Genomic DNA, 18547 nt, shown 5'->3' with positions numbered 1-18547 from the left:
GAATTTTAATTGAATAAAATACATTTAAAATCATTGTTTTATTAAAAAATACAGAATCAACAAACTTTTTAATTTTAATATAAAAATACAATTTTGATTTTTTAATTCATCAATTTTTTGTTCCAATTATAAGTAAGCCACCATGTCCAACAGCTTATTTCTAAACAAAGAAAATGTCTCTAAACTTTTCAACAACCTTCTGCTTCACTTCTTCTTTTTTATCTCCAGCTAAGTTGAGGATGGAGACATTATATGATAAATTCAAAAATGTTTCAATATCCTCATCATTGATAAAGCTATAGGGAGAAAATTAATACCAAGTAATTACATTGGTAAATCCTGTATCTTCCAACATCTTTATCAATTTACTTCTATCATTTAACTAGAAGTGGGTTGTTCCTTCATCCATTTATATGTCAAATTATTTTAGTATACCAGGAATAATTGACCATATTGATTTATCTTATTCTCCCCAAACTGTAAATCCTACAACACCTCCCTTTTAAAGAACTCTATAAGATTCATTTAACATTTTTTAAGGATCAGGGGTAAGTTACAAACATAAGTTTGCAATATAACAATCAAAAGTGCCATCCGAGTAAGGTAATGTCTCTCCATTAACCTTTTCAATTGCTAAATTGTACTTCTCATTATATAATCCATTAGTCAAATCACCTTCAATTTTTAATCTTTTGCACATTTAATACAGCATCTTTACTGATACATCAGTGGCAGTGTATTTTGCTTCAGGTTTTTTGCGATTTAAAGTATGTGAATATAAGAAACCAGCACCTGCTCCTACCTCAAGAATGGAATTTCTCTTTTCAATCTTTAGCATATTTAGTAAAGATAGATAAAATACGTTAGCCCCGTGGTCATAGGTTGTGTACTCATCTGAATAATTATCCCAAAAAGCTTCTACTTAAGTGATTGATTTGGACATTGTAAACTTATTCTTTAATTTTTTATGTTATTTACTTTTTTTAATTTTTTGTATTTTTTTGTTTATCAATTTTATAAAGATATACATAAAAGTAAATCTTAGGCTAACATATAATATTGCATAAATATCTTATTATACAATGTCTAATAATTTCTTAAACAATGGTTCGATGCTAAGGTGAAATTTAACTCACATTTTTATTTTATGGTAAGTATGTTTTTTTATTTGAAATCCATACAAATTAACCATAATATTTTTTAATAAAAATTATTAATTTATTAATCTAAATTTGATATTTCAAATAGATAAATAAAATTAACTTAGTTAGATAAACAAACAAACAAACAATCAATTAAATCCAAAAGTTATAAAAAATTAATAAATGAATATAAAAATGAATGAAAATTAAATGCAAAATCATCTTTTTGATAATAATTATTAAATATTATTTCTAGATTTTCTATTGCATATGTTGCAGTAGATTTATACCATGCTATGTAAGCATTTTTAGAGAATTTGTTTCTAGCTTTAACTGTTTGGAGTTGTTAAGATATTATTTGAAATAACTTTTTATTATGTGTTTATTTATATTCCTGAAAATTTTAATTGTTAACAATTTTCTTCTAACAATTTTTCATGCACTCTTTATTCATTTTCATCATTATTTAAGTGAGGAATATTAAAGTTACTAGTATTTTTTATATTTGTACTTGAATTGTTATTTAAAGCTAATTAGTTCAAATTAATTGACTTGTGTTGATTTCTATCACTAATCATTTAACTCAGTCCTGATTTTTTAGGGATATTGTCAACCTACTTTTAATTCTTTTAAATTTGTTTAAAATTATTTGTTGTAATAAATAAATTAAAAATTTACTGTCTTGTAAAATTTTTCAAGCTTAAAATCTTTTGACTACACTGCATTCAAATTTTTAATTGCTTAATTCTTAGATTAGATAACCTAAAAATTCTAAATTATTTTATATAATATAAAGTTTAGCTAATTTAAAATAAGTAATTAAATTACCTTTTTTATAAGTTCATTTGATTTATTGAGGAAAGATGATTAATTATTATTATTTTTACTAATATTGAGACATGAGTTTTAATTGTTATTGCTATTATTTAATAGATATCTCTATGTGTTACTTCTTCTCATTTGAGCGGCACTACTATTGCTATTTATACTGCTTAGCTTCTTTTCTGGTTTATAAATTAACTAATATTATTTTAAAATGTCTCTTTAAGGACTTGCTGCTGAATTTTATATATTAGTATTTTGATTATTCTCAGAGTTTTTAGGAGTTTTTTATTTATTCATAGTGTTTTATTTATTTAAAGAGACAAATTAATTATTTTAGTTGGGAGATAGGCTTGTATTTTTATGATGAGTTGGTGAGATAATTTAGCTTATTTATATTTACAATTTTCTTGTTGGTGAGATAGAATTATTGGTCTTTGTTGGGTTTGCAATCTGTTAAGTGGTTGTAGATGTGGCATTACTCATAGATTTATTGTTTAATCTTTTAAATAGTTATGGGGTTTTGTTTCCTATGCTGCTATTAGTAGTTGTGGCTGCTTACTAAGTGACATAATTACTAATTTATGCAATATTAATTGAAATACATTTGTTTCTGGTTGTATTACTTATCTAAAATAGTTTAAAATCCTCACCATCTGTTCCTTGTTTTGCTCCTCTTAGATTACTTCCACTCCTACTAGAACTTAGAATATTTTTAGTACTTTAGCTCTGAAATAATCTATTTGGAGAAACAGAAGCCTTTCCAAATTCTGTCTAGGAATTTTTCAAGTCAGCCTAGCTTATATTAATAGATAACTTAGGAATTTTTTGCTTCTTATCTGAAAGTTATGTATTATTAGAAGCCAAATAATTTAAATTAATTTATTTCGTTTAGGTATTTCTTGTGCTTGATATCAAGTTCTATAAATTTACCATGCTCTAATTACCTCCTATTCTTTTACTTCCTGAGGAGTTTTGATTAATCTTTTAATTAAAAATAAAAATAAAATATTTTATAGATAAATTATAATTTGCTATACTGGTGACATATCTCTTGATCTGTTTAATATGTTTAAAATATTATTAGGGTTATTTCTTGTTGAATCAAGCTACTATCTAGATTTTTAAAAGAATTCATCTGTTGGAATCAATTACTATTTATTATTTTCAAAGTGGCTTAATGTTTAACTGGATCCAAGGAATTAGCTCATCAGCTCTTAGTGACCCTGAGGAGACAGAAGCTTCCTTAGAGTGTCTTACTTCTATCTATGAGTAAATTAGTCTGAAGAACTCGCTGTACTCACAGATACTTAATAATTTCTGTTGCTCTTAGGTTCATAGTTATAATTAATTTCTTGATTTTCTTTATCGAATTCACTAATTTAATGATCATTATTTCCATTATCAGCTAAACCTTCTTTTATATCTGATTTAAATGTTAGTAAATTCTTTTAATCTTGTAATTAAGAATTCGATGAAGCATGAGATGAAATAAAGTGTGAATTTTACTATTAAAAATAATTTAATTCACTTTTATGTGGCTAAGAATCTTAATTTTTAAACTCTGCAGGTAATCGATTACCATTATTGCACTCTGTATTAAGAGGAATTTAGTTTGTATTTTCTCTAGTAGAATTTATAATATTTTCTAATTCTTGTTTGAGAGATGTATTTTTTTACTGATTCTCTTATAAAGCATCCGAAACGATTGATGCTGAGTGATTATAGCTGATAGATGACTCCATAGATTCGAAATTTTTTACTACTTGGCTTGTTATATTATCCATAGGTATTTATTCAAATAAATCTTATTCGTGACAGCTTTATTCAACGTTGTTATAGCGATTATTTGGTTCAATCTACTACTTGTTATTGTTATTGCTGTTTAAATTGATATGAAAATTTAATACTCCTCCATTAATTATGCTATTCATGGTTAAATTAGTAGATTAAGGATTATTCTCCCATTGATTTGTTACTAAAACATTGTTTTCAATATATTGCGGATTAAAATTTTCTATTTTTAGACAGGATAAGTCACTAATTTTTGATGGTGAAAAGCAACCACTTATAGGCAGCTAAGGAGAATTTATTAAGAACTTAGATTCAAATGATTAGTCCTGATTTTGAATGGGAATTTCACTCAAACGGTTGCAGTTATATTCTAAATTAGCTTTTTCCATCATTGGATAATGAGGAATTTCAGTAAGAAGAGGCTTATTTATTTATTACTTGCTAAAAGCACTTTCATCTACTAAGCATTAACTTTAAATTGAAGAAGCTTAAAGCTAAGAAGTTTTTGATATCGTATAATCCCATTTTAAATTACTGCTAATATTGTATGAAATAGGAGTATAATTATTATCTTCATGTTCTATCTCTTCATAATGAATGTTTGAAATATTTTAAAAGGCATGTGGTAGAGTTTAATAGTTTTGCTTTTTCTCTTTATTAAAGTTAAGTGAGTTTTGAGTCATAAGATTATTCATTATAATATTGTTTTAAATTGTATTATCACTGAATGATTAAGTAGAAGGAGGGATAGGCGACTGAAGAGCTGGGCTTTAAATTTTTTTCTATGAGCCATTTTAATTTCTAAAAGTAAATTAAGCACATGATGCCATCATATTTGTACCTGAATTCTAAATTTATGAAGAACAATAATTATTTTAAATATTTTAGTCAAAAACAGACTATTCAGTTTGCTAAACTTAATTTATTTTTAACGGAAAGGAATAGGCGACTCTATTTTGAATACCTGGTTAGCTCTAGTATAACTAATCTTATTATAAAGTTTATTCTTGGCTGATATACTGACTATGAGATGAGTTAGATGATTTTTCATGTTTTATCTTTGAATTTTATACTTCTAACTCATACTATTTTTGCTAAAGCTCATAAGACTTTTGCAAGAATCGATTGATATTTATCATTAAATTTTTTTGCTAAAGAAAAACTATGGAAATCCTTTTATTTATTGAATGGAAGTAAGTACCTGTTATTATTTAAGTTTAATTTGTTGTTTTTCTTTTGATTTAAGATACTATTAGCTTTTTGTAATCACAATTCAAATGGGTAAAAAGAAAATTGAAATTTAATTCAAATAATATTGATTGATTTCAGTCTTTGTTTATTTTTTAAAAACAAACACTCCTATTTGTTTATTTATATCCATCAAACAAACAAACAAATAAAAAAATTAAAAAACAAAAAGAAAGCATCGTCAATAACATTTTTAAATAAAAATACAAATTTCTATGTTAAAATTTTTGAATTCATAACGATCTATTTTCAATAAGTATTTCAAAAATAATTTATATTTTGGCGTAAATATTTTAAATGACAAATCCATTAATTTTTTATAAAATCTATGATTTTTTTTTTATTTTGTTAATTAATCTTTAAAAGATTATTTTAAAAAGTAATAAATAAAATAATAACATTTTAATTTCAAAAAGATTAAAAATATTTTTGTACTTTTTAACAAAAAGAAAAAATATTAAGAAAAAAAATTTTTTTTAATAAATAAAAAATAAAAATAGAATATAATAATTTATTTATAAACCCTACTTTTTACTTAAATTTTAAATATAATTAAAGGTTATTTATTCAATTTAAAGAATAATTAAATTATTAAAATGAAGTATTTAATAAGCTAATATAATTATTATTTTTATTCATAATTTATAAATTAAAAATCAATTTAAAGTTTTATCAAATTATTTTTCTTTGATTTTTTTTTCAAATTTTAAAAATTCCTAATGAGTATTTTATTTATTTAAATTAAACTTTACAAATTAAAATGCCTTTTAAAAATATGTTTTCGAATAGAAGTTAAATAATAGAGAATTTCACTATTTATCAAAATAACTCACTAAATTTCTGTTGTTTTATGGAGATTTTCTAAATCCAAATTAATATATGTTTAATCTTCTACAAAATTAATTAATTAATTGACAAATTTTATTTATTCTAAATATTGTAATTAAAAATACTTAAAAAATATTTAGAGTATTTAACATTAATAGAAAGATGTAAAATAAAAGTTGTAAGTTTATTTTATTGATTTGGGTAAATAAAAATGATAAATATAATTTGATGGATTAGTTTTGTTTTCACTACATTCTTATTTTTATTAATTAATTTATTTTTTGGTTAAAATTTTTGAATCACTTAACTAACAGAAATATCAAAATGTAATAAATAGTTAATTTTATTAAATTAGATTTAGATTAAATTTTATTTGTTTAAATTTTATTAATAACTACTTTTAAATACTTACCTTTTTTTAATAGAACCTTATTTAAGAATAATTACAAATATAATCTATCTAAATATAATATAAATTTTGACATTTTCAACATATTTTAGAAGTTTTTATAAAAAAAACTTGTAGAAAATAAATAGGATGAAAATTAATTGCTTTCTAAAGAAGTTTGTAATAAATTACTTTGAAGAAAATTTTATTACTTTTAAAAATTATAAAATTTAACATTCCTGGTTGATTACAATTATTATTTAAAAGATTGTATTGAATATAAATATTATTGATTTAGTTTGTGTTAGAAAAACTGCTGGAAATATGTATGTCTGAATGTATGTATGTATGTATGTATGTATGTATGTATGTATGTATGTATGTATGTATGTATGTATATTTATGCATTTTTGGATTGCAAAAAATGATAATAGCCTCTTTAGAAAAATAGAATAATTCAATTAATAAATTTCAATTAAATCAAAAAATACAAAATTTTAGAAATCAGTATATTAAATAAAGTTATTTAGTAAGCTTAAAATAAATAATAGATAGATTGATAAATAGATAGATAGATAGATAGATAGATAGAGAAGGAAGGATATTTAAAGAAAGTTTTTGAAGTTAGTTACTTGCTTGAAATAAAAATATTTTTTTTGAAGAAAGCAAATGAAGTATAATGAAAAAAGCTTGATTTTCTAACAATTTAAATAAAAATTTAAGTAGAATCCTCTTACATGGGATAAGTTTTAAACCCAATAATTTTTATTCTTTGCAAATATTAGATTTGCAGCTGAGTAATTTCAACAAAAGAACTTAACTCTTATAAAGTTTTTAGATTTATTTGATCATTATACAATAGATATTATTTATTCTTAGGTTTTATCTTTCAAAAATTAAGTACTGTAAAGGATGTTGTTTAACAAATGGCTGCTATTAATTATTGAATACACCATCTAATTAGAAGAAAATTAACCTTAGTCAAATTAATCTATTGCTTCTTAAGGTCCTTAAAATAATTCTTTTGATAATCTGCAGCATGTCAAAGATGAAAAAAATATTACTATTTCGATTGGAGCTTTGAGCTTAAATTAGTTGTAACTTGAACAAAGGCCTGTTAACTAATAACTCACCAAAATTTTAAATATAATTATACAAGATTAGTTGATTACAACCAAGTAAAATACAAACATTCCAGAAGAGAGAGAAGATGAATTCGAAGATGATTCAATAGAAGGAGATGAAGAAGATAATGAAAGCGATGATGAATAAGAAGAGGAAATTAATCACCAAAATAGATAAAGCGGAGAAGAAGATGAATAATAGTGTCTTGCTTTAAAAAAGTAGATTTAAGAGAACAATCAAAATAATTTATAACCTTCTTATGCCTAAAGCGAATTAAAAAGTATGCAAAATATAAAATTAAATTAAGATAGAAGCAACTAAGATTAAAATGAACAATTTCATAAAGAGTAAGAAACAAAAACACACTGCAGCTCACAAAAATCAATTAGTTAGACTTAACGAAAGTAAAGTTTACATTTAGAACAAAAAGATAATATTATAAATACTAGCCATGGTAGAAGTTTTAAGGAAGATGATATTGAGTACCTTAAATTGTAAAATAGTTAAAGTTAAGAAAAAATAGAAATTCTTCAAAGTCAAAACCATTAATTACAAGAATAATCCATTTAGAATGTGAACAGTTAAATTGAGTGTACTAACTCTCAAACTTTATAAAAATAGTCTAGTATAATAAATAGATAAATATAGTCCTAAAAATGCAATCCTTCTGAGTTTTAAGATGACTGCTCTTAAACCTCTAATCCTTAAATAGAAATGAAAAAAAAAAGTTCTGATTAATGCACAGATGTTAATTTAGCCAATAATTCTAAAGATGATGAAGTTAACGGATCTTCTAAAAACATAAAAAGAAAGAGCGTGGATAAAAGCAGAAAAAAGAGAGATTCCCTTGATGGACCCAAAAACAAAAATGAAAACAGCCACAGTAAGAGATAAACAAAAGTAAGTCATGCTCACAAAATGGATGAATAAATGAAATAAAAAATATAAGAAGAAGCCTAGAAAATTTGCAAATTTTTTGATGATAAGCAGCTAATTTAATGGGAAAAAAATGAATTACTGAGTATAGTAAATAAATTCAAATAATTTTCAGATATAGAAGAAATATTAGAAAAATATCAAATAGATGGTTTTATTTTATTTACCATTATTAATGAAGATCTTTAGTTGCATGACATAGTGAAAATCCTTAGTATTACTTTCACCTAAGCATCCAAATTAAAAAATTTCATACAAATTTTAGAACCTATAAGATAGTAACAAGTGGCTAGAATTAATTATATCAAGAGAGTTAAGAAACTCCATCACTCTAGCTCTATAGAAACTGAAAATATTACTCAAAATGTATCACCTTAAAATTTAAATAGAAGTAATAATAATTCAAATTAGCTGAGCAACAGCAGATAACTTTCAAATCCAGGAATTTCATCTAGTGTTGGGATTAAATCCTAAAAAAATCAATGCATATAAAATACATTCGATTAGTTATAAGATTTCTAAGAGTATGATGACTAAAAAGTATCTGTTAATAAAGTTTTAAAAAGTAGTTACTGTTACAACACTAATCCTAATCTTCAATATGGTAATTTATTTTTTTATATTTATTTTTAATATTTCATTTATAAAAAAGGTTCTTCCTAAATGACATTCGAGATTTAAACAAGAGATAAGCTATTAAGCTCAACTTCTGATTAAGATAATTAAAATTTTTTGGCATCAGCAGAGTAATAAAAAAATCCAATGCAAATATCTTAAGATAAGAATCAATCAAATTATACTATTTTATTTAGTGATTCCTAAACAAATTTAAACTTATCAAAAAGTAAGAGTCCTAGCTAAAATAGACTAATTAGGACAGCTTTCATAGGTTATAACTCAAATTAAAATAAAGCAAGCCTAGGATTGTCTTAGCACTTTAACTCTGAAGAAAACTAAACAAGCTTTGATGAAAGAAGAAATATAAGCAGTTAGCCAACATTAGGAACGTCGTTTCATTTTGAAAAGAATACATAAGGAAATACTGATTAAATAAGCAAAGAATCCAAATCTCTCATCTAAAAAAGTTTAATTAACTCTGAGTATATATAAGGAATAACTCCAAATATAGGTAGGTAACATGAATTAATTTAATAAAATAAATAAAATTCTCATATCCTATTAAACAATGAGCTGTACCCCTCAAAGAGTACATAGTTACTGTAGAGTATGAACTAAAATAATTTAATTAACTAAAGGATTGATATGCCTTTAAACAATTTTACAAATAATTCTAATATTTTAAAAGAAGCTGAGGTATATAGCTAGCAAGATTAGCCAAATAAAAATATGCAAGAAAATAATCTTGGAAATTCTGCTTATATTGAACAACCTCTAGGAATGTCTTAAAAAGTAGAGAAACAATCAATTTAATAACAATAAGAAGGAAATTAAGAGGACTCTCGTCGTTTAAGAAAAGTTAGTAGTAATAATACTCTATTTTAAAGTAATGATTAATAACATCTAAGTTAGATTTTAAACAATAACTTAAGCAATTAAAACTTGAGTGCAAGCTAGCCTTAAACTAATTTTATTAATTAGTCAAATTATTTCACTCAATCAGATAATTTTGATAAATCTGTTAAAATAAAAGGAATTATGAAAGTTTAATTTTAAGAGAGCTAAGGAAGTTTTTAAATGCAGTAGCAATAGCAATAAAGAAATAACATCTAATAAAATAGCTAACTTGTAATTCAAAGTAGTTAAAGCATCAACAGCTTGAACTCTCCAAACATAAACTATTAAAATGCATAGAATTTAAATACTAATGAAGCTGAAATTAATTAATTAGACTAGTAGCAAATTCTACAAAATAAACAACCATTTACATTTTAATAAAATCCACATAATCAAAATTTTTTTCCGTTTGCAAACCAATATAATAATTAAATAATATAATAAACAACTAACAATAATGATTTGTGTTAACTTAAATTTTTGCCAGAATAAATTATTGAGAATATTTAGATTTAATAATAAAATATTAATTAATGTTAATAAGAATAAAATATCTAAGAAAATTTATAAAACCAATAGTAAATAAATATTCATTAGTAGCAACAACAAAATCTTCAAGATAATTTTTAGTAATAAAACTACTAACAAAATTTAAATCTATTTCATGGAAACCAAATGGGTTCAAATCCTCCAAATCATTTTGCTGAAAATATTAATAACAACTTTTTTATTCATAATTAATAATTAAATACGATATAAAATGAATAGCCATAACTTCCTTAAAATGGTGCTTAATTTGCATTTAACTATGGAAATTCAATCCCTGCTTTTAAATACGGATAGAGTATTAATTAAAGAGTTTAAATTAATAATGGGTAAGGTGATTTGAGTGGTAGATAAGAAAATCTTAACAACTTTCCAATACAATTTTAATAATAAGATACACAAATTTAATAACAACAAGAAAATTTTTAAAATTAAATTTATTAATGTAATAATCAAAATAATATTGGAGGCTCAGCCTATCAACAAACTCAATAAGCTCCATTTAATCAAGGTTGCTCTTTTATATGTCATGTAAACACAGGATAATAATTAAATTAAGCAAATGCTTCCAATAATTAAAATGCATTCCATAATAATATGATAGGTAATTCTATATCCTTTTAGTAATACCCTAATTAACCCTAACAATTTGTACCAACTCAATAGTAGTATTTAAATAATCAGTGCTATAATCAATTCTAAAACGAAAATATCTAAGCTAATTAATATTAAAATATGTATTAATAAGGTAATTCTTATTACTTTTAAGATTAAAAATCTCAATAAAGTTAGCATAATTAATAACAAAATAATTTTGGTAATTCTTTTATTGCAAATAGCAATTAGGTTGGATAAAGTCATCAACAACATCAAAATTTTGGTTTTTATAACGTTAATAATTAATAATTTATCAATTAACCGTACAACTATTAACAAAATGACCAGAATTAACTCTTTTAAAACAATAATTTAAACTAGTAATAAAATAATATTCACGATATCTTAGACAGTAATATTCCTATGAAACTCCCAAGTATTTTTAAAATGAATACAGCAAATGATGACCTTTTAAAATCTTCAGATATCCCTTAAGAATCTATTATTGATCATACAGCACTTAACATAATTAAAGATTTAAGTTAGCAAGAAGCGATGAATTAGAGTTAATAAAACCAGATGTTGCTTAAATATCAATCAAAAAATAATTAAATTTTAAAGTACACATATAATTTACCTTTTAATCCATTTAAATTTGATATTATCCCAATGATGAGAGTTGAAGTTAGTACGAGGTATTCAAGCTAGAAAAATTTAAGTTATTCATTTCACTCAGAAGGAGCTACTATAGGTAGGATAAGCACTAACACCATTAGCTTTTAAGATGAGCTATAAATAAGTGCTTCTCATGCCATAATTTTCTACAAAAAAGGAGAATTTTTTATTTAAGACATAAAAAGTAAAGCAGGAACTTTTATTAAAATCAAAAGCATCCCAATTTCAGCAGATTTAATTTTAAAGCTAGGAGAAGTAGAAATTAAAATAGTTAAAATAGAGAATGTAATTAAAATCTTTTTTATATTTTTTATAATTTTTTAAATTAATAATAAATAGAATGTTGTAACAATAAAAGTGAATGGAAGTAACAAACTAGCTAATTTAAATAGATAGCAATCCTATAAGGTTGGGAGGTGCTCTTTAAGATGTCCTATAGCTTTATAAGATTCAGGAAATACTATTAGCAATGTTCACGGAGAAATTCATTTTAATGAAAACAAATAAATTTGTTTTACAGATCTAAATAGTGCTAATGGCACCTGGCTCAGGCTAAGTGCAAAAGGATAAAGAAGCAGTGAATATAAACTTCATTTGAACGACTAGATAATGATTTCAAATACAAGACAAATTGTAGTGAAAGAGCTAATTGGATGATTTAGTCAAAGTATAATTTAAAGCTTTGATTTTAATTAATAAATTTTTTTCTCTCACAAAACAAACAAATAAAAAAACAACAAAGAAAGTATTCTAATAACTTAAAATTCTATAAAAATTATAATAGTAAAAATAATAATAATAAATATTAATTTAATATTAAAATAATAAAAATTATATTTAAATAAAAAATATTGGTGGATTTCCAGCAATATTTATTTGATGGCTATAAAAAGTTTTTTAATTCTAATTTAAGAACTGTTAAATACTTTCAGTTCAATATCTAAATTATTCATAATTCTTTAAAAATTGTATAAAAAAAATAATAATAAATAATCCTTATATGTATTTTATATTTTAATTACTTTATGGGTTAAAAATGCTTAAAATTAGTTTTTTTTTATGATATTAATAAAATTATTAGGTATTTATTAATTAAGATTTAGCTGGTTACATCCAGTCAAAAGTTGATTTTTAAACACAAAGGAACAGTCATTAAATAATATTTAAATGCATATTGAGAAATAATTTAATTATATGGATATTAATTAAGTAATATTATATGAAACTTGATATATTTAACCAATATGATTTTTATGTATAAACGATTTTAGGACATTCAGTATTAGAAATTAATTAAATACCACAAAAAATTCTGAATACATATTTATTAATTAATTGATAAAAGATCATTCAAAATATAATTATAATTATATCAATTTAGCTAAACAAATTATTAATCTATTTGCCTATTAAGTTAAAGATTACCAATAAATAGTATACTAATTAATTTTCCTTTTATTATTTATTGCAAGTATAAGATAAATTTGGATTTAAGCAATTCAAATTAGCGATGAATAGCAATCAATCATCTCCCGAACATTCACTAACAAAGCGAAATAGCAGGGTCGCTTCTACTTAGGAGTTACACATGCCCATCAAAGATTGGATTTCACATTTAGCTAATTTAGAAGATTAGGATTAAATTCTTGAATATTTCGAAACATATAAACCTCAATCCAATACTTTTGATATGAACGAGCTCAAAAATAACTCTAATTTAAGAATTAAAAGATATAAAAATTGCATTTATTATGGCATTATACTTGAAGGATTAAGAGAAGGCAAAGGTAAAATATCATTTTAAATTAAAAGTATAAATTGTTTTTATGTAATTTTGATTAAAAAGGTATATTATGTTATTACAATGGAAGAATATATGAAGGTGAATGGAAAAATGATAAAAAACATGGAAAAGCTACAGAAATTTATTAAAACGGTGGAAGATACTTTGGAAACTTTGCAAATGGGAAAAAAAATGGCAAAGGATAATTTAAATGGGTAATTAATTCTAAGAATTAATTAATGAGAAATTAAACTCATTTTTATTTCTTATAAATAATTTTGAGTTTTAAAATAAAATGAAAGTAACTTTATTCGTATTTAATAAAAGGTAAATGGTGAGATATATGATGGAGAATGGAAAGACGGTACTAAGCATGGATCAGGATTATGGAAAGGAATTAAAGGTAAAAAATAGATTTATTTCATGATTGTGGATTATGTTTATTTAATAATGTCAATAAAATAAGGTGATTCTTATATTGGAGAATGGAAAGAAGGAAAAACAGATGGATTTGGTGTACATACCTGGATTAATGGTAGTTTTATATTTTATTATGTACATTAATAAATAATTTTCTTAAAAAGGTGATAGATATGAGGGAGAATTCAAATAATGTTTGAAACATGGTTTAGGAACTGAAAGGTTTGCAAACGGAGATGTATATATAGGAAACTATGAATATGGAAAACCTGAAGGATATGGTAATATTTTATTTTAGATTTTTTAGCTTGGGGATTAAAGTTATCTTATTTTTATAGGAGAGTATTATTGGAGTGTTGGAAACTTTTATAAAGGTTATTTTGTTAATGGTCTAAGACACGGTAGGGGTATTTGGAAAGCTGTAAAAGACGGTGGTGATTGCTACGAAGGAGAATATAGAAATGATAAAAAGTGTGGGTACGGCGAGTATAAATGGGGAACTGGTAATATTTATAAAGGGAACTTTGAAAATGATCTAAGACATGGATACGGTGAAATGTATTGGAAGGATGGTTCAGTGTACAGAGGTAAATAATAGATATTTTTTTGAAAAATTTGATTTGAAGATGAATAAATAATTTGTTAAAATTTAGGCTATTGGATGAATGGTCTGTAAGTAGGAGAAATTAAAGAAGATTTAAATGAAAATAATTCAAGCAGACTTGTAGACGAGTAAATGGACAATTAATAAATGCAACATTAAAGAGAAGGCGATGATTATTTGAATATACCACCTGATAAATAAAAAAGTAGTGCTACTTTAACAGATAATTAAAGTTATAAGTCACCAATACAAAAATCCTAAAATACAACTCAATTAACACTCCCAAAAATAAATGGGTCATAATATGGTAGCAACTATAGTGGAAATAAACCTAAAAGATTGATATCACTCAGTCCTGAAAAATAATCATAAAAAGTATTACCTAAATTGGAGTGTTAAACTTGTGCTAATAAGAGAATTTGCTCTGCCTCTAACCACAACATGATACCCTAAAGAAATGCATCTCTCTCGTATAAAAGAAATAATAATGGTAACCTATCAAGTAGAAGAAAGGATTTAAGTATAGATTAAATTTCCACAAACTATTAGAGTCCTAGGGACAATAGTAATAGTAGAAGTAATTCAAGTAGTCGTAAAGCTATATGGAGACCTTCTGGAGTAGCTCAGCACTTCAATCCTGTAGGATTTGATTTAAACGCTAAAAATCACATTTAAAGTAAATATAACAGGCTTTGAAGAAACCAAAAATAAAAAAGTATTGTGCTTAAATAAATAAATAAAAAAAGCTCTAGATTAATACTATCATACAGCATAGCATAAATGACAATTAAATTATTCATGATTTATAAAATTTATTTTACTAATAACTAACAATTTTTATAAGTAAATTAATTACATAGATAACCAATTATATATAAAAATCTGTAAATAAATAAATAAAAAGCTTTTATTTTAAATAATTAAATGATTAAACAATACAACAATCAAATCAAAATTTCAAATTATATAAATAAAATCCTTGACTTTATTTTTAAAGTCAATCAAATTCATTTAAACGACTAAATATTTTATTTTCTTTTAATTAATTTATTTTAAAAAGTTGCTCGTGGTGTTTATCAATAATTTTAATAAGAAATTAAATAATAACCTTTATTTTTTCTGAATATGCCTTTTATTTGTTGAAAAAAATAAGTTTTAGAAATATATAACTTTGCTGAAATTGGTTTTCTATCAAGCTATGCATTTTTTTGATTTTTTGTTTGTTTGTTAATTTGCTTTAATACTTTGAAATTAAAAAAATCTAATCACTGACTTAAATAAAGTATTAATTAATTAATTAACTTTGGTTAATAATAAGTTTTACCTAATTATATTTATATAATAAGCAGTATTTATAAAAAGTAATATATCTACTAACATGAATAGCTTTCCACAACCAATTTTAGACAAATCATTAGTAAATTATGATATAAGAGGTGACATTTTTTTATTATTTAGAAAAGAAAAATAATTTATTTTCAAATTGCTTAGGGGCAAGAGCAAAATACATTGAAAAAGAGGTTAAATTATATGAAAGAGAATAAAAAAGGTATATCTTTAATAGCATTCAGTTATTTGTTTATGTATTAGCAAGTTAAAGTAATCAACATTTCTTATTAATTAAAGTCCTCCTATCCCTTAAAAATACCCAGAAGATTATATTGTCAATACAAGACATGGAAGTAACCCTGTTGTCTAAAAGGCAAAAATTCCTAATTATGAAGTTCGCCTACCTTAAGGATAAAGCCCATTTGATGCAGGAGGTAAAAAACATTACTTTGTACACGATGGGGAAATCAAAGAGAAAAGATCATTAGAAAATCCTTATAACTTACCCCCAACTTATGAATTCATTTAGGTAAATAAAAAATTTAAAATGAATCTTAATACAATTATTTCCATTAAAATAATAGCAATATTATCCAAGAAATCTAAACATATAAGATATAGAAGGAACAGTACCAGGTTCTCTCGGCAATAAGGTTGTTAAGAATAAAGAACAAGCTAAAAAATTAATATAAAAAGGTATAGTAAATAAAGTTAAGTTTATATAATTGATTACAATATCAAAATAGAATTTAAATCGTTTTAAATTATAAATAAGATATGTAACTTTCCTTTTAATTTTAATTATAGATAAAAGTGAAATCGAATAACTTTAAGAACTATAAAAAAACCCATATGAAAAATATCTTGATGCCCTTGACAAGTTTAAAAGCGAAATGAATTAGGGTTAATCTGGAGAGTTTAAAGATAGACATCATTTTATTGTTAATCCCGATAATCCATACGCTCCTGTTGATCATCCTCGCTATAATCAAGGAAATCAAAATTCAAATAAGGAAAACCCTGAAAAGAGCAGTGTTACATAGGAAAAAGCTTTAGAAAAAGAATCTAATTTAGATAGATAGTAATATAATCATGAAAATAATAAGAAATATTATTAAGAAGATGAAGGTTACAAACCTAGATAATTTAGAGATGAAAACAAACTTTAAAATTTTAATTCTTAGTAGGAAATAAAAGAGTAGCAATTTAAAAGCCAAGACTAAAATTAAGATTATTATAAATAGCTAGAATATGAAAGAATAATGTAAGAGTATGAAAAAGAAAAAAAGTTAGCTGAATATAAAGTAGAATAGCAAAATCTCTAAAAGGAAAGGGAATATTAATTTTAAAAAAATAATGAAATTTCTTTGCTTAAGAATGAAAAGAGATCTTAATCCCCTTATCAAAGGGAATAATAAGGCATAAGATAATGTAAGATTATATTTAATTTAAATATTTAATAAATCTATTTATTTAAATAAAGCTGGTAGATAATCTCCTGAAATAGATTATAGAAGACAGGGGTTGTAAAGCCAATATAAATCTCAACCTAATTTATCAAAATTAAATCATTAGCAAGATATAATATCTCATGCTATAAATAACATTTCTCCATAGATAACAAAATAAAACTTAGCTCCAAATCTTAATTTAGAAGGATATATCTAATATGGAAAGGGAGCCAGGCTTAATCCTACAAGTATGTCATATGTGGGAACGGAGCTTGCAAATAAAAATATAACTTTATCTCATAATTTGCTTGGAAACTAAATAATAGCTAAAGAAAAAATGTTAAGGGGAAATTAAAAAGATAACTTAAGGTATACTCATACTTAATTGAATTTTTAAAAGTTTGAAAAATATCCTGGTGAGTTTATGGACATTTTAAAAGCTCAAGGAAAGCCTCCAACAAACGAAAATCTATTTTAATTACAATATGAAAGGTATATAAATTTATTTGCCAGAATTTTATTTAAATTTTAACATAAAATAAATAATAGAGCGAATGCACCAAAAAGCACTATGGAAAATTTAATAAAATATCCAGTTAATGTATATGAAAAAGGTGAAGGAAATTTAGATCATTATAAAAGAGAGACTGTTGCTCTTCCATAATAAAGAGAATTACCTTCTGAATATCAGTAGCCATTAAAAAATAATAGCATTTTACAATAAAGATAAAATGATGATTCAATTGAGTATAAGCAATACAAAAACAATACTCCTTTTGGAGCTCCTTTTTCTTATAATCCAAATGAGTATAAAAAAAAGGAAATGGTTGCATTGAATCATTCTAAATAGTTAGAAAAAATTGAATAAATGATGGATAAAGCAGACAAATAAATAGATAATATCCAAAGAAGTTCACCAGATATTTAACAGCCACATATAAAAAAAACTTTAAACCCAGATCATTATGCAGAAATTATAAGTTAGATTAGAGCTGAAGAAGAAGAAAAAGCTCGTAATAAAATGGAATATTAAAGGTATTTAGAATAAAAACATTAGTAAGAAAGATTTGCAGGTAAAAAAAATCAAACTAATTGATTAAATATTAAATTGTTTCTATCATATAGGGCTAGGATCATATGGAGATGTTTAGAGACAAAAAGATCAAAAATAAAATTAATCTATGGAATACATTTAACAATATGGGTAAAAGCAATAAAATACTTTTTATTTTCATATTAAATTATTTTTCTAAATAGTGCTAAAGGACTTAGAAATTTATCAAACGTCAGAATTATTTGAAAAATAATCTCTTAAAATTAATAAATTAAGCTTTTTTTATAATT

General features: G+C 23.7%; 5 protein-coding genes across 5 annotated transcripts; 3 read left to right on the top strand and 2 right to left on the bottom strand. All coding sequences in view use genetic code 6, as the record gives it.

Moving 5' to 3' along the window:
- Positions 1–109: 109 nt before the first annotated feature.
- Positions 110–943, bottom strand: TTHERM_000565579 (UbiE/COQ5 methyltransferase, putative; the record flags this gene model as incomplete). The annotated part of the gene is made up of 1 exon (XM_012799192.1): positions 110–943. One exon carries the CDS (start codon positions 941–943, stop codon positions 110–112), a length of 834 nt encoding a protein of 277 aa, XP_012654646.1.
- A 417-nt stretch (positions 944–1360) lies between these two features.
- Positions 1361–5035, bottom strand: TTHERM_00565570 (hypothetical protein; the record flags this gene model as incomplete). The annotated part of the gene is made up of 4 exons (XM_001022057.3): positions 3005–5035; positions 1971–2948; positions 1821–1913; positions 1361–1768 (listed from the first exon to the last, which is right to left on the bottom strand). Exons 1-4 carry the CDS (start codon positions 4895–4897, stop codon positions 1361–1363), a joined length of 3372 nt encoding a protein of 1123 aa, XP_001022057.3. The 5' UTR covers positions 4898–5035.
- Positions 5036–6891: 1856 nt separating this feature from the next.
- TTHERM_00565550 (FHA domain protein) lies at positions 6892–12273 on the top strand (the record flags this gene model as incomplete). The annotated part of the gene is made up of 3 exons (XM_001022055.2): positions 6892–8887; positions 8936–11901; positions 11956–12273. 3 exons carry the CDS (start codon positions 6892–6894, stop codon positions 12271–12273), a joined length of 5280 nt encoding a protein of 1759 aa, XP_001022055.2.
- Positions 12274–13126: 853 nt separating this feature from the next.
- On the top strand, positions 13127–15119 carry TTHERM_00564551 (MORN motif protein; the record flags this gene model as incomplete). Its single annotated transcript, XM_001470903.2, has 7 exons — positions 13127–13403; positions 13463–13614; positions 13727–13802; positions 13866–13934; positions 13984–14100; positions 14158–14406; positions 14473–15119. 7 exons carry the CDS (start codon positions 13127–13129, stop codon positions 15117–15119), a joined length of 1587 nt encoding a protein of 528 aa, XP_001470953.2.
- Positions 15120–15738: 619 nt separating this feature from the next.
- Positions 15739–18503, top strand: TTHERM_00564540 (hypothetical protein; the record flags this gene model as incomplete). Its single annotated transcript, XM_001022053.2, has 9 exons — positions 15739–15859; positions 15915–15972; positions 16050–16281; positions 16337–16448; positions 16560–17183; positions 17236–17695; positions 17753–18276; positions 18329–18407; positions 18461–18503. Exons 1-9 carry the CDS (start codon positions 15802–15804, stop codon positions 18501–18503), a joined length of 2190 nt encoding a protein of 729 aa, XP_001022053.2. The 5' UTR covers positions 15739–15801.
- Between the last annotated feature and the right edge of the window lie 44 nt (positions 18504–18547).

Source organism: Tetrahymena thermophila (assembly GCF_000189635.1).
Source record: "Tetrahymena thermophila SB210 genomic scaffold scf_8254495, whole genome shotgun sequence".
NCBI classification, from domain to species: domain Eukaryota; phylum Ciliophora; class Oligohymenophorea; order Hymenostomatida; family Tetrahymenidae; genus Tetrahymena; species Tetrahymena thermophila.
This window is presented reverse-complemented; position numbering and strand designations above follow the sequence as displayed.